At 41.5% G+C, this 12,957-nt stretch overlaps 1 protein-coding gene across 5 annotated transcripts in view; it reads left to right on the top strand.

Annotated features, from left to right (window-relative positions):
* Positions 1 to 1,066: 1,066 nt before the first annotated feature.
* LOC137321007 (protein prune homolog 2-like) overlaps positions 1,067 to 12,957 on the top strand; it is a 132,951-nt gene continuing 121,060 nt past the window's right edge. For all 5 annotated transcript variants that reach the window (XM_067983103.1, XM_067983100.1, XM_067983102.1 and 2 more), the window contains exons 1-2: positions 1,067 to 3,275; positions 11,257 to 11,373. In XM_067983103.1, the coding sequence (XP_067839204.1) occupies positions 1,327 to 3,275; positions 11,257 to 11,373 (2,066 nt within the window). In that variant the 5' untranslated portion in view covers positions 1,067 to 1,326. The remainder of the gene's footprint in view (positions 3,276 to 11,256; positions 11,374 to 12,957) is intronic.

Raw genomic sequence — 12,957 nt, 5'->3', positions numbered from 1 at the left:
AAAGAATCTACACAGAAAATGAAACAACCAGTATTCAACCTTGATAAACATTGTGAAGCTGAACAACACAGCCAGTTGTCAGCCTCTGAAACTCTACAAGACCACCTGGCAGCCATTGATATCTGCAGTCAACCTTTGGAAGAAGGAAAATTGCAAGCCGTGAAGAATCCTGATCTATATAATGATTCTGAATATGAGTTTATCCAGCCAACTACTGATCTTCATATTTCCAATAAATTTGAACAAGAGCAGCCAAATGCGCTAGATCCTAACAAACCTATAGAAGGTGAGAATAACCAATCTTTCGCTGAAATTCCTGACCCTTGGGTTGACCCTGGGCATGAATTCCCTGAGTTAATTTCTACTGATAGTGATGTTTGCAGTGGATCTGAACAGGAGTTAATTGAACCAAAAGGAAACATTCCTGATATCGTGAATGACTATTGCCAAGACACATACCAGACTTCTTCAGCAAATCCTGATCTGTGGGTTAAATCCGATCAGTTGTTTTTTGTTTCAACTGCTATAAATCCTGATATTTTGAATGACTATGAACTAGATTCCAGCCATTCGGCCTCAAACAGCCCTGATAGGTGGAGTGAATCTATTGAGACAGAAAAACAAGATTCTGGAAGTCCAGATTTGTGGATTGACTCAAAAGAAAAAACTGATGAACCTATGACTAAACAGCCTGATATAATGGACGTATCTGGACAACAGCCTCGCCTATCAGTCTTAGACAGTGTTGCATCATGCGAATTAGGTGAACAAGCTTTTGTTTATCCACATCAAAGTGTGCATAATGAATTAGTACAGCAGGCAAGCCATTCACCCATAGTTGCTGTGGATACTGGGTTTCCTTTAGTACAATTAGACCTAAAGGAATCAAAACATCCTGATGTTTGCACTGAATCAAGACAGGATGTTATTACAACAGAACAAACATTTGATAAAGATAAAGATTTGTCTGCATTAAATAATGCTACTAAGTTTGAATCTATACAGGAAGATGAACAACAAATCTCTGGAAGTCCTGATGCTTGGATTCAATTAGAAGAAGGAGCTACTGATCCAATCACAAAAGGTCCAGATTCACAGGATAAGTATAAAGAGGGAACAAGTTATTATGATTTAGAAGATCATAAATTTACAGGGCAAAGAGACCAGGTAGTTAACCATGCCAATTTAGAACATCTTGATGTCTGGAACCCAGTGGGAGAGGTTTCTGTTCCTGTGGAGAGTGTGTTAACTTGTGCAAAAGATATTTCATGGATAGAAAGTAACCAGTTTCAAAGTTCAGGATCTGAAAACAATGTTTTGTACACCATGGAAAAAGATGAAAAGGAGTCTGTAATTCTGGAGGACAGAAGCTTAACTTCATTCTTTCTAGGGAAAGAGCAAGAGGGCATTATTTCAAAAGAGAAACCTTCAAATTTATACCTAGACAATAATTCTCATAGTACAGATGACGGGAAAAAAGAAAGTGAAACCCTTTTATCAAAATCTGCATCTACAGATGAATATTTTACTTGTGCTACTTCTGACTACAACCCAGATAATCAGGTGGTCGCTTTACCCAATTCAAAAGTGATGGAATATTTCTCTGTATCAGAAGAAAATCTTTTACATATGGAATCACTGAAAGATTTTTCTCTGGCAGTAACAGAGGACACTCGCTTGTATGATACAGTTTCATCTGCAAGCATCAGTGCTCCCAAAACCACAAAGGATGAGTTTGTCACAACAAAGGAAACACCCATAATTAGTGGTGAGGGGCCCCTACCAACTCGTCCTGAAGTCCAAGGTTGTAAAAGAGAAACGAAATCAGATATGTTTAAAGACAAGGCAGCATTTGTCCATGAAAATGTAGGACTTGTTCCATCAAATGGTGCTTGTGAATCTGTACGGCAGACAGATTCACTGAAAACTTCAACCAAGGATACTGAAGATAATAACATATTTCCACCAGCAGATGGTATTGTAGCACTCTCTAACACTGATATATCAAACCAAAGAAATACAGAAACTGAACATGTAATACATAATGTTGTGGAAAGTGCATGGGTTTCATTTGAAAATACAGATAGCAGCAGTAACAGCAATGTGACATCCTCAAGCTTATCATCTAGTATCCAGAAATCAGACTTTTGGGAAGACCTTAGTCCTCAGGATGGTAGTATAATTGATGCTGAAGGATTTTCTCATGTTTCTGTTTCAGAGAGTATTGCTGCAGCAGATGGACATAAAGAGACAGTAGTAAGTGAATTAGGAGTAGAAATTGCAGACCAGTTGACAGAGTTCTGTAACAAAGGAAGTGAGCCCCTTTTGGACCAAAGGTTTGATAATCAGTACAGCTTCTTGGTTTCTTCACTCAGTTCTCCAGCTTCCTGCATTGAGATTGGCAACAATTCATCAGAAGTTGAATATGTCGGTACAAGTCCGACCAAAGTGAACCCAAATGAACTTGAAAGCAATGAGGACATCAGACTAACTTCAGATAAGGATCGTAGCACAGGAGAAATGGACTATATCATTGTATCTGGAAGAGAAAGACTTTGTGAAGAAGCCGCAGATAGGCAGGAAAATGGAAGTTTGGTGATAGAAGATGTGAATGCAACAATTCAAAAAACAGGTTTTCAAGAAGATATACTTTCAACATTTCCTTCAGATACAGTTCAACCAGGGCTCAGTGGAAATGAAACTAGTGACTTGGAGAGATTTTCCAATGATTCTCTTTCTGCATACAACACCACAGATGACCAGTTTGTGGGAAATAATGGCCAAGATGAAGGGGAAGAATATTTAAAAGAAAAAATCACTGGAGATCAACAAAGCAGAACAGTGGTGGATGTAAATGAACCCTTGGACATCTCACCCGAGGAAAGTTCTAGTAGGACAGAAATTAGTGAATCTGTTTCGGAGAATTCAGTTAAAGAGCTAAAGGCAGTGAGTCCTTTAGTTGATGAGATCAGTGCAGATAAAACTGAAGAATCTAAGACGAAGCATGATGTTATATGTCATATGTCTTTAGAAATGAAAAATTCAAATAAGACTGTATCTGTAGAGGATCTAAGCCACACTGAAACGGAGAGCACTGTATCGCATTTCCCTGTGAGAGAGGCCAACTTTTCACCTGACGATTTAAGAGAAGATGAAAAGGTGGTAGAACAGGTTTATTCAGAACCATCTGCTACTGAATTTTGTGCTGTGATGGAAAAAGAATCAAGAAGGGAAGAGATTATTTTAACAGAAAAGAGAGATTCAACTGAAGTAAGGTAAGATATGCCATATCCATTTAGTTTTAACCTTTATATCAACACCATATATATAATATATAGCCTAAATTTATATTAGCACTTCTGAATTATATAATTTTAAACTTTCATATTAAATAAAAAGACAATTATAAAGTATTTTGTGAAAGAAATGGATGCAATTCAAAAAGAACTTCAGAAAATGAAAAAGTAGTTAACAAATTTGGGAGCAGTACTTTGACAACTAGAGCTTGGTGATTGAGAGTGAGTAGACCCAGCAGTTAAAAGATTAAAATGTAGAAATTGTATTCTATGCAGAATATTTTTCATCAGAAGGATTTAGGTGTGCGGGGACATCTGGTGATCTTGCCCCAGGGTCCGCAATAATCCACGCTTCCCTTCCCCACTCCTTCCTGCCGTCCTTGTGCGGTTTCCTAATTGGGCTAAATGCCTGCTTAGATTGCTCTTGCACATTCTGTGTCGGAGTTTTATTTTAATATTTAAAACAGTAGAAGATCCATGAAAATGATTTCCCATCGTTTATGATGGGATTGCACTGTGCATTCAGCCTATCCATCCGGAGTAGGCATGTGCAGATGATCTCTCGAAGTTGGCTGAGGCATGCCACACTGCTGTCCTCAAGGGATGGTACCCTGGACTGCCAAATAAGGCAACCTTCCTCACACTCATTCATACAGCAGCATCTCTTCTTCCAGCCATCAAACAGGCGTTTCAGTGCTGCACCACTCCATTGTTTGTCCACAGATTCCTGCCTTCACATTTGCAATTGCCCGCCAATTATTTTTCTCACATCTTTGAAAAACCTGGCAAAAGTTCTGAGCCCCTTAGAAAGACTGGCAAAAATTCTGAACTCCAGAAAGGCTGACAAAAACTTAGCTGCTAATTAGCTCGATATTAGACATCCCCCACCCCCCCCACCACCCCAACATTGGTTTGCTCCCACCGAGATCATAAAATCTACCCCTACATCCTGTGTTTGCTTGCATTAAAACAGAAGTGATCATTAATACTGTACTCAAAAACCTAAGTTTGTTCATGTGAATTTAATATGTAGTTTATAATTCTTGAGCAATCCCTGCAATAAAGATAAATGTCCAATAGTTAGCTTCATGCATAAAACTTGAACAGCACATAATGAAGTGAAACAACTACATGGAATTTTGAGAAGAAATTATTTTTTCTGGGTATCGTCTCGTGAAGACCTAAAATGATGGGGTAGATTTTCATCTTTATCGTCTATTAAGCATCAGACATTAAGCATCACCTGGGCAGAGCACCGAAAGAAAAATCTAATGGGGAGGTTCGCATGCTCCAAACAGAACTTGCTGATTTTCCTTCCATTAATTTCAATGAAGCACAATCAGGCGTGCGATCCTCCCTGCCAGGCTTTCCTTTCTGCGCTTCACCCAGAAGACAAAAATCTACTCAAGTATTTTATTAACTGAATGTTGTTTTATATGTGCAATTGGCAACTACATTAACTATTCCTAGATTGCATGCATCTATTTAGTTCTACTACACTGGCTGGAGATTATAGGTAACTGTACAAAAGTTTGAATTTTTGGTTGATGCACTTGAAAGCGGTTTATTTTCTTGATGCTATAACAAGTGGCATTGACCCTTTGATGCAAAAGAACTGGCTTGATCCATTTCTGCATTATTGATACAGATTTCCAAAGTGCTTATATTTTTTTATTATTCGTTCATGGCATGTGGGCGTCGCTGGCGAGGCCAGCATTTATTGCCTATCCCAAATTGCCCTTGAGAAGGTGGTGGTGAGGCCCCTTTTTGAACCGCTCCAGTCCGTGTGGTGAAGGTTCTCCCTCAGTGCTGTTAGGAAGGGAGTTCCAGGATTTTGACCCAGCGACGATGAAGGAACGGCGATATATTTCCAAGTCGAGATGGTGTGTGACTTGGAGGGGAACGTGCAGATGGTGTTGTTCCCATGTGCCTGCTGCCCTTGACTTTCTAGGTGGTAAAGGTCGCGGGTTTGGGAGGTGTTGTCGAAGAAGACATTGAAGACATGCATTATTGTACTTTTAACTTTTTATTTTGTTAATTGTGGGTGCATGAAGGAATAAGACCACAAGACCATAAGAGATAGGAGCAGGAGTAGGCCATTCGGCCCCTCGAGCCTGCTCCGCCATTCAATGAGATCATTCTTGTTTGGGCATCTCCACATCTAGCAGTGAACAGAAATATTGGTTTTCACATCTAAGAGATGAAATAGCACAACAGATTGTCTTAAATCTGGGAGGCATGGTTTCTCTTCCTCGGGTAAATTGGTGCAGATGATTTTAAAGACTATGAAATAGACTGAATTGGCCATTTGGAAACGGAACTTTGTTCAATGTTTATCAGAGACCATTAAACCACATTTTTAAATGAATACAGCTAGATTTTTGGCAAGGGCTGGGCTCCATTATGCTTGATTCCTGCCCATTTTGGAACTTGCCCAATTTTCTACCATAATTTTCAATGGATGGTGGAAGCATCTGCCCTAAAATAGCTGGGCATATTTAAGTGAGGCAATAACAACATGGTGATTTTTTTAAAAATTCGTTCATGGGATGTGGGCATCGCTGGCGAAGCCGGCATTTATTGCCCATCCCTAATTGCCCTTGAGAAGATGGTGGTGAGCCGCCTTCTTGAACCGCTGCAGTCCGTGTGGTGAAGGTTCTCCCCTCTGTCCTCTGTCATCTTTACAAAGTCACTTATGCTCACTACCAATAAGGCAGAAGTGGATTTCAAGAGCCCAGTAGATACTTTACAAGGATTCGCAGAAAACCTATTTATCAGCTGCTTATTGATTTTTTTTTTAAAATTCTTTTTACACTGCTCGTAACTGCTTTACCATCTACCTTTGTGCCTTCTGCTGTGAGGCTGCTATTCCTTCCCCATACCCCATTCTAAATAGGGAACAATGGGTTACTGTGAAGGAAGAAAAGAATGCGTGATCAACGTAGGGAGGCTGGACTGGTAAATCTCAGTTTCATAAGCAATATTCCTAGATCAACTGGAGGTAGAAGTGCCTCAGTCTGTACATTCTGATGTAGGTGCCATTCACAGGATATACAGTATTTGTTGAAAATCAACAAACATTGGTAATGTTATTAGAGACTAAATAGCTATTTTTTCAGGAAGGTTTCTCCAGAAGTAACAATGCAATTGACAGCAAATAAAAATGGCTGCTGCTGCTGGTAGCACTGGATAAGGCTTACTGCCATTTTTTTCCTGTCAGTCTGTGGATTGAACATTCAGCCACCTTGTACAAGGCAGCAATGCAACTTTCGCATTGCTGGTCAGTACAGACATTGTGAAAGATATGTGCCCAGAAAATGAAAGGCACATTTTTCCCCTAACTGCATGAGAGTATATTTTATGTTGGAAATACTTCCTTGTACACTTGCCTTCTCCTTTAAAATAAATAAATACATTATGGTAGGGGAGGACTAATGCCAGAACAATGAATACACACTAAATGAATTGTTTAGTGTCCTGTCCTTCTTAATCAGAGACTGAGATTAAAAGGCTAAGATTGTGCATTCCATCTATAGTATCATAAGAGCTTAGGTAACCAATAAAATAGTGAAAAAATTGTACATGACTACGTTTCATTGAATTATATAGAATGTACAGCACAGAAACAGGCCATTCGATCCAACAGGACCATGCCGGTGTTTATGCTCCACACAAGCCTCCTCCCTCCCAATTTCATCTAACCCTATCAGCATATCCTTTTATTCCTTTCTGCCTAGTGTGTTTATCTATGCTAGTCGCCTCAACTACTCCTTGTGGTAGTGAGTTCCACGTTTTAACCACTCTTTGGGTGAATTCCCTATTGGATTTATTAGTGACCATCTTAATTTAGGGCCTCTGGTTCTGGCCTCCCCTGCAAGTGGAAACATCTTCTTTACGCCTACCCTATCAAATCCTTTCATAATCTTAAAGACCTCTATCACACCACCTCTCAGTCTTCTCTTTTCTAGAGAAAAGAGTTCCAGCCTGTTCAATCTTTCCTGATAGGTATAACCTCTCAGTTCTGGTACCATCCTAGTAAATCTTTTTTGTACCTTCTCCAGTGCCTCTATATCCTTTTTATAATATGGTGTTTAGAACTTTGCACAGACTCCAAGCACGGTCTAACCAAGATTCTATACAAGTTCAACACAACTTTTTTGCTTTTTAATTCTATCCCTCTAGAAATGAACCCCAGTTCTTGGTTTGCTTTTTTTTATGGCCTTATTGACCTGTGTCTCTGTACCCCAGATCCCTCTGCTCTTGAACCCCATTTAGACTCTTATTTTTCAAGGAGTATGCGGCCTCCTTATTCTTCCTACCAAAATGTACCACCTCACACTTATCTATATTGAAATTCATTTGCCAATTACAAACCCACTTTGCAAGGTTGTTAATGTCCTCCTGTATTTTATCGCAGTCCTCCTCAGTATTAAATGTACCCCCCAATTTGGTGTCGTTCGCAAATTTTGAAATTGTACTTTCGATTTCCGAGCCCAAATCGTTTATGTAAATGTTGAACACCACTGGTCCCAGCAGTGAAACTTGTGGAACGCCACTTCCCACCTTTTGCCAATCTGGGTAACTACCTTTAACCCCTACTCTCTGTTCTGTTTTGTAGCCAGCTTGCTATCCATTCTGCTTGCTATCTATTCTTAGTCATGAGTCTATTATGCGGTACCTTATCGAAGGCGATTTGAAAGGCCATAGAGAAATATCACGAAGTGGTGAAGAGGTAGTAACTGAAAACAGGAAACTAATTGCAAAAGTTAGATTGCAGCAGTAACAGTTTGATCAGTAAGTTGCATAAAACTAGCGGGTATAGTTCCTGTTAAGTGGCTGGTATTCTTCAGCAGACTCCAGCTAAATAAATAGTCTCCCATTGATGCCTTCAATAGAATGTAAGTATAAAGGTTATGGATGCAATGTCAAACTATATTATAGCGTTTGCTTGAGCGCTACAGTACATGTTGAGTAAAAGCTAACTATTTAAACACATCTGCTACTGTATAGATTGTGTATCTGAATTAATTTCTGTAGTAGGTTAAAGATACCATCACATAGGAAATGATAATTTGAGAGCTGCTTTTATACAAGGTGTTGTTTGGTAATGGAGGAACCAAAATGTATTTCTTTGGAAAAATCTACATTTCCTGTGGAAACAAAGCGGGAATGTTTTGACCAATATAAATATATATATATTTCTTTTGTGGTGGTTTAAATAAGATTAAAAACTAAGTATCTTGTGAAGTAGAAGGTTTGAACCTTGCTAAGCGTGCAGTCTTTCACCTCCTGCATGCAATAGAATTGGCAGGATAATGCTTTGCAGTTCTATAGCATGAGATACCATATTCAACACGAAGTTAAGCAACACCAATTGTGTTAGTTCACTTTTTGCAAATAAAAATAGTGTTACATTTTTAGCTTTTTTTCTCAATGCAGTTGTTATTGTGTAATGGAAAGAAAATAATCAATGTCAGAATTCAATGGTGTGCTATCCACATTTTTAAAAATATGCATTTACGAGAGGGGAAATAATTTGTAGAATAATTGTAGAATTACTTTTGCATTTATATCTAATTGTAGTCTAAATAAGAAATTCTAGAACAATTTTAGATAAAAGCACAGGTATCTTTTAATCAATTTTAGTACTGTCCTGTACTCCCACTTCCTCTCAAGACCCTCCTTAAAACTTACCTCTTTGACCAAGCATTTTGTCATCCGTTCAAATATTGCTTTCTTTGGTTCAGTGTTAATTTTTACATATAATTATATAGAATTACATAGCACAGAAACAGGCCATTCGGCCCAACAGGTCCATGCCAGTGTTTATGCTCCACATGAGCCTCCTCCCTCCCTACTTCATCTAACCCTATCAGCATATCCTTCTATTTCTTTCTCCCTCGTGTTTTTATCTAGCTTCCCCTTAAATGAATCTATGCTAGTTGCCTCAACTACTCCTTGTGGTAGCAAGTTCCACATGGATACAGAATTGGCTAAGGGACAGGAAACAGAGAGTAGTGGTGAATGATTGTTGTTCGGACCGGAGGGAGGTGTACAGTAGTGTTCCCCAGGGGTCAGTGCTGGGACCACAGCTTTTCTTGGATATATATTAATGACTTGGACTTAGGTGTACAGGGCACAATTTCAAAATTTGCAGATGACACAAAACTTGGAAGGGTAGTAAACAGTAAGGAGGATAGTGATAGACTTCAAGACGATATAGACAGGCTGGTGGCATGGGCGGACACGTGGCAGATGAAATTTGACACGGAAAAATGCAAAGTGATACATTTCGGTGGGAAGAACAGGGCGAGGCAATATAAACTAGAGGGCACAACGCTCAAAGGGGTACAGGAACAGAGAGATCTGGGGGTATATGTGCACAAATTGTTGAAGGGCAGGTTAAGAAAGTGGTTAAAAAAGCATACGGGATCCTGGACTTTATAAATAGAGGCATAGAGTACAAAAATATGGAAGTCATGATGAACCTTTATAAAACACTGGTTCGGCCACAACTGGAGTATTGTGTCCAGTTCTGGGCACCGTACTTCAGGAAAGATGTGAAAGCCTTAGAAAGGGTGCAGAAGAGATTTACTGGAATGATTCCAGGGATGAGGGACTTTAGTTACGTGGATAGACTGGGGTTGTTCTCCTTGTAACAGATACGGTTGCGAGGAGATTTTATAAAGGTATTCAAAATCTTGAAGGGTCCAGACACAGCAGATAGCGAGAAACTGTTCCCATTGGCAGAAGGGTCAAGGACCAGAGGACATAATTTAAGGTGATTGGCAAAAGAACCAAAGGTGACATGAGGAAAAACTTGTTTTACACTGTGAGTGATTAGGATCTAGAATGCACTGCCCAAGGGGGTGGTGAAGGCAGATTCAATCATGGCCTTCAAAAGGGAACTGGATAAGTACTTGAAAGAAAACAATTTGAAGGGCTACGGGGAAAGGGCGTGGGAGTGGGACTAGCTGGATTGCTCTTGCATAGAGCAGGCGCGGACTTGTGGGCCGAATGGCCTCCTTCCATGCTGTAACCTTTCTATGATTCTATCCACTCTCTGGTTAAAGAAGTTTCTCCTGAATTCCCCATTGGATTGATTAGTGACTATCTTATATTTATGGCCCCTAGTTCTGGTCTCCCCTGCAAGTGGAAACATCATCTCTCCGCCTACCCTGTCAAACCCTTTCATAATCTTAAAGACCTCCATCCAGTCACACCTCAGTCTTCTCTTTTCTAGAGAAAAGAGCCCCAGCCTGTTCAATCTTTCCTGATAGGTATAGCCTCTCAATTCTGGTACCATCCTAGTAAATCTTTTTTGCACCTTCTCCAGTGCCTGTATATCCTTTTTATAATATGGAGACCAGAACTGTTCACAGTACTCCAAATGTGGTCTAACCAAAGTTCTATACAAGTTAAACATAACTTCTCCGCTTTTCAATTCTATCCTTCCAGAAATGAACCCCAGTGCTTGGTTTGCTTTTTTTAATGGCCTTGTTAACCTGTGTCGCTACTTTTAGTGATTTGTGTATTTGCACCCCAGGATCCCTCTGCTCCTCTACCCCATTTAGATTCGTATTATCCAAATAGTATTTTTGTCTTATTACGCTCCTGTGTAGCACCTTATGCTGTTTTCCTATGTGAAATGCATTATATAAATGCAAGTTCTTGTCATATCCACACATCAAGATAACATAAAGAGGTTCTTCAATGTGATATACTTCCCCAGCTATGTGAAATAGTATGAAGAGTTTCCACCTGATAAAAGGTATCCTTATTTTAATTGGTTTTTTTAGCCCTTCCATTTAAGGTTTTCTATTGGGCCAGTATAGAAAGTATTTCCTCTCACCTCCATCCTTTTCCTTTGATGAGTTAATTTACTGGCAATACTTCACAATTTTAAAAGTTTTTAAACTACAATTTATTTTCTTTTTGTCTGCCCTTCGTATTTTTACAGATCCTTGAATTTTGTGCAGGAGCAAGCACCTCAAAGATTTGTGGCAATGGCACAAGATTCCCTTCAGGGACCCCCTGAGGAAGTAAAGGAAAACTGGCTGTATGAAGAATACACAAGGTTAGTTTTAATAAGCACAGATGTTTCATTTATGCTTCTGTTAAGGGTAGTTTATTCAGAATTGTCATATTATTGTGAAAATGTTGTGAAGGATGACACCTATACTTGAGTGCCTCATTTTCTTAAAAATTCCTGTATTTAATGTTTTAAAACCTGTGATCAGAGGCATTGCGAGGGAGATGTTTATTGTAAAATCTTCTTTCCATTGATACCATGAATGGAAATAGATACTGTGACAGCACTTCAAACTCATGGGGCATAATTTTAGCTCGGAGCCGGGAAGGGGGCGGGGGCGTGGGGGTTCGAATTGCGGACGGGAAACCCGGAAGTACGGGTTTCCTTGACGGCCTTATGATTTTGACGAAAGGATGTCAGTTTTTTTATGCTGGTTTCCCACCCGACAGGCCAGCCTCATTGACAGACTGGTCTCAGTCGCACGGGAAAAGAGGAAGGAAGAGAACATGTTCAGGCAGTGTTAGATGGGATGGATGGGGAGGCGGTGTAACAGGGGCCATGGTGGGGAGGGCATTTGGGGGGTCATGGGGGACATTGGAAGGCATGGGGGTCATGGGGGAATGAGGGTCAGTCATTGGGGAGGAATGAGGGTCAGTCATTGGGGGGGGAGCGGGGGTCAGTCATTGGGGGGGGAGCGGGGGTCAGTCATTGGGGGGGGAGCGGGGGTCAGTCATTGGGGGGGGAGCGGGGGTCAGTCATTGGGGGGGGAGCGGGGGTCAGTCATTGGGGGGGGAGCGGGGGTCAGTCATTGGGGGGGGAGCGGGGGTCAGTCATTGGGGGGGGAGCGGGGGTCAGTCATTGGGGGGGGAGCGGGGGTCAGTCATTGGGGGGGGAGCGGGGGTCAGTCATTGGGGGGGGAGCGGGGGTCAGTCATTGGGGGGGGAGCGGGGGTCAGTCATTGGGGGGGAGCGGGGGTCAGTAATTGGGGGGGGGAGCGGGGGTCAGTCATTGGGGGGGGAGCGGGGGTCAGTCATTGGGGGGGGAGCGGGGGTCAGTCATTGCGGGGTCGGCGATCATTGGGGGGTCATCGATTGTTTGGGATCAGGGCCATCGCGGGGGTCGGTGATTGTTGGGGGGAGGTCGGCGATCATTGGGTTGGGATTGGGGATCACACGGGGGTCGGCGATCGTTGGTGGTGGGGGGGGTCATTGCAGGTAGGTTTGTTGGGCCTGGGGGAAGCACTCCTGCTCCTCCGGGCCCACAAACTGTGCTATGAAGGCACTTACCTGAAGTTTCAGCCCTTCTCGCCTCCTTTCACGTGGCGTGAAGCAGAAGGGCCAGGAATCCTGGCCCCCAGAGGCTAAAATCACAAAAGCTTTGAAAATGGAGGCCCGGCCTCCTTGAAAGCTTCTAATGCTTGACCCGCGTCCAAAGAGCGAGTTGGTTGCCCACCTCTCGTTCCCCCCCCCCCCCCCGTGAAAACTGGAAATGGGTGGGTTGGGGATGGGTTTTAGATTTTTGCAATTTTTACTGCCCCCCTCTCGTCCCCAACCCTCCTGTTTATCCAGGCTGAAGTCATTCCCATGATTTTAGCAGAGCGATAGTTCTACACTCAATGACTGAGAAATT

This window comes from Heptranchias perlo, chromosome 4, assembly GCF_035084215.1.
Source record: "Heptranchias perlo isolate sHepPer1 chromosome 4, sHepPer1.hap1, whole genome shotgun sequence".
Classification (NCBI taxonomy): domain Eukaryota; kingdom Metazoa; phylum Chordata; class Chondrichthyes; order Hexanchiformes; family Hexanchidae; genus Heptranchias; species Heptranchias perlo.
The sequence above is the reverse complement of the archived record's forward strand: the minus strand, read 5'-3'. Positions and strand labels throughout refer to the sequence as shown.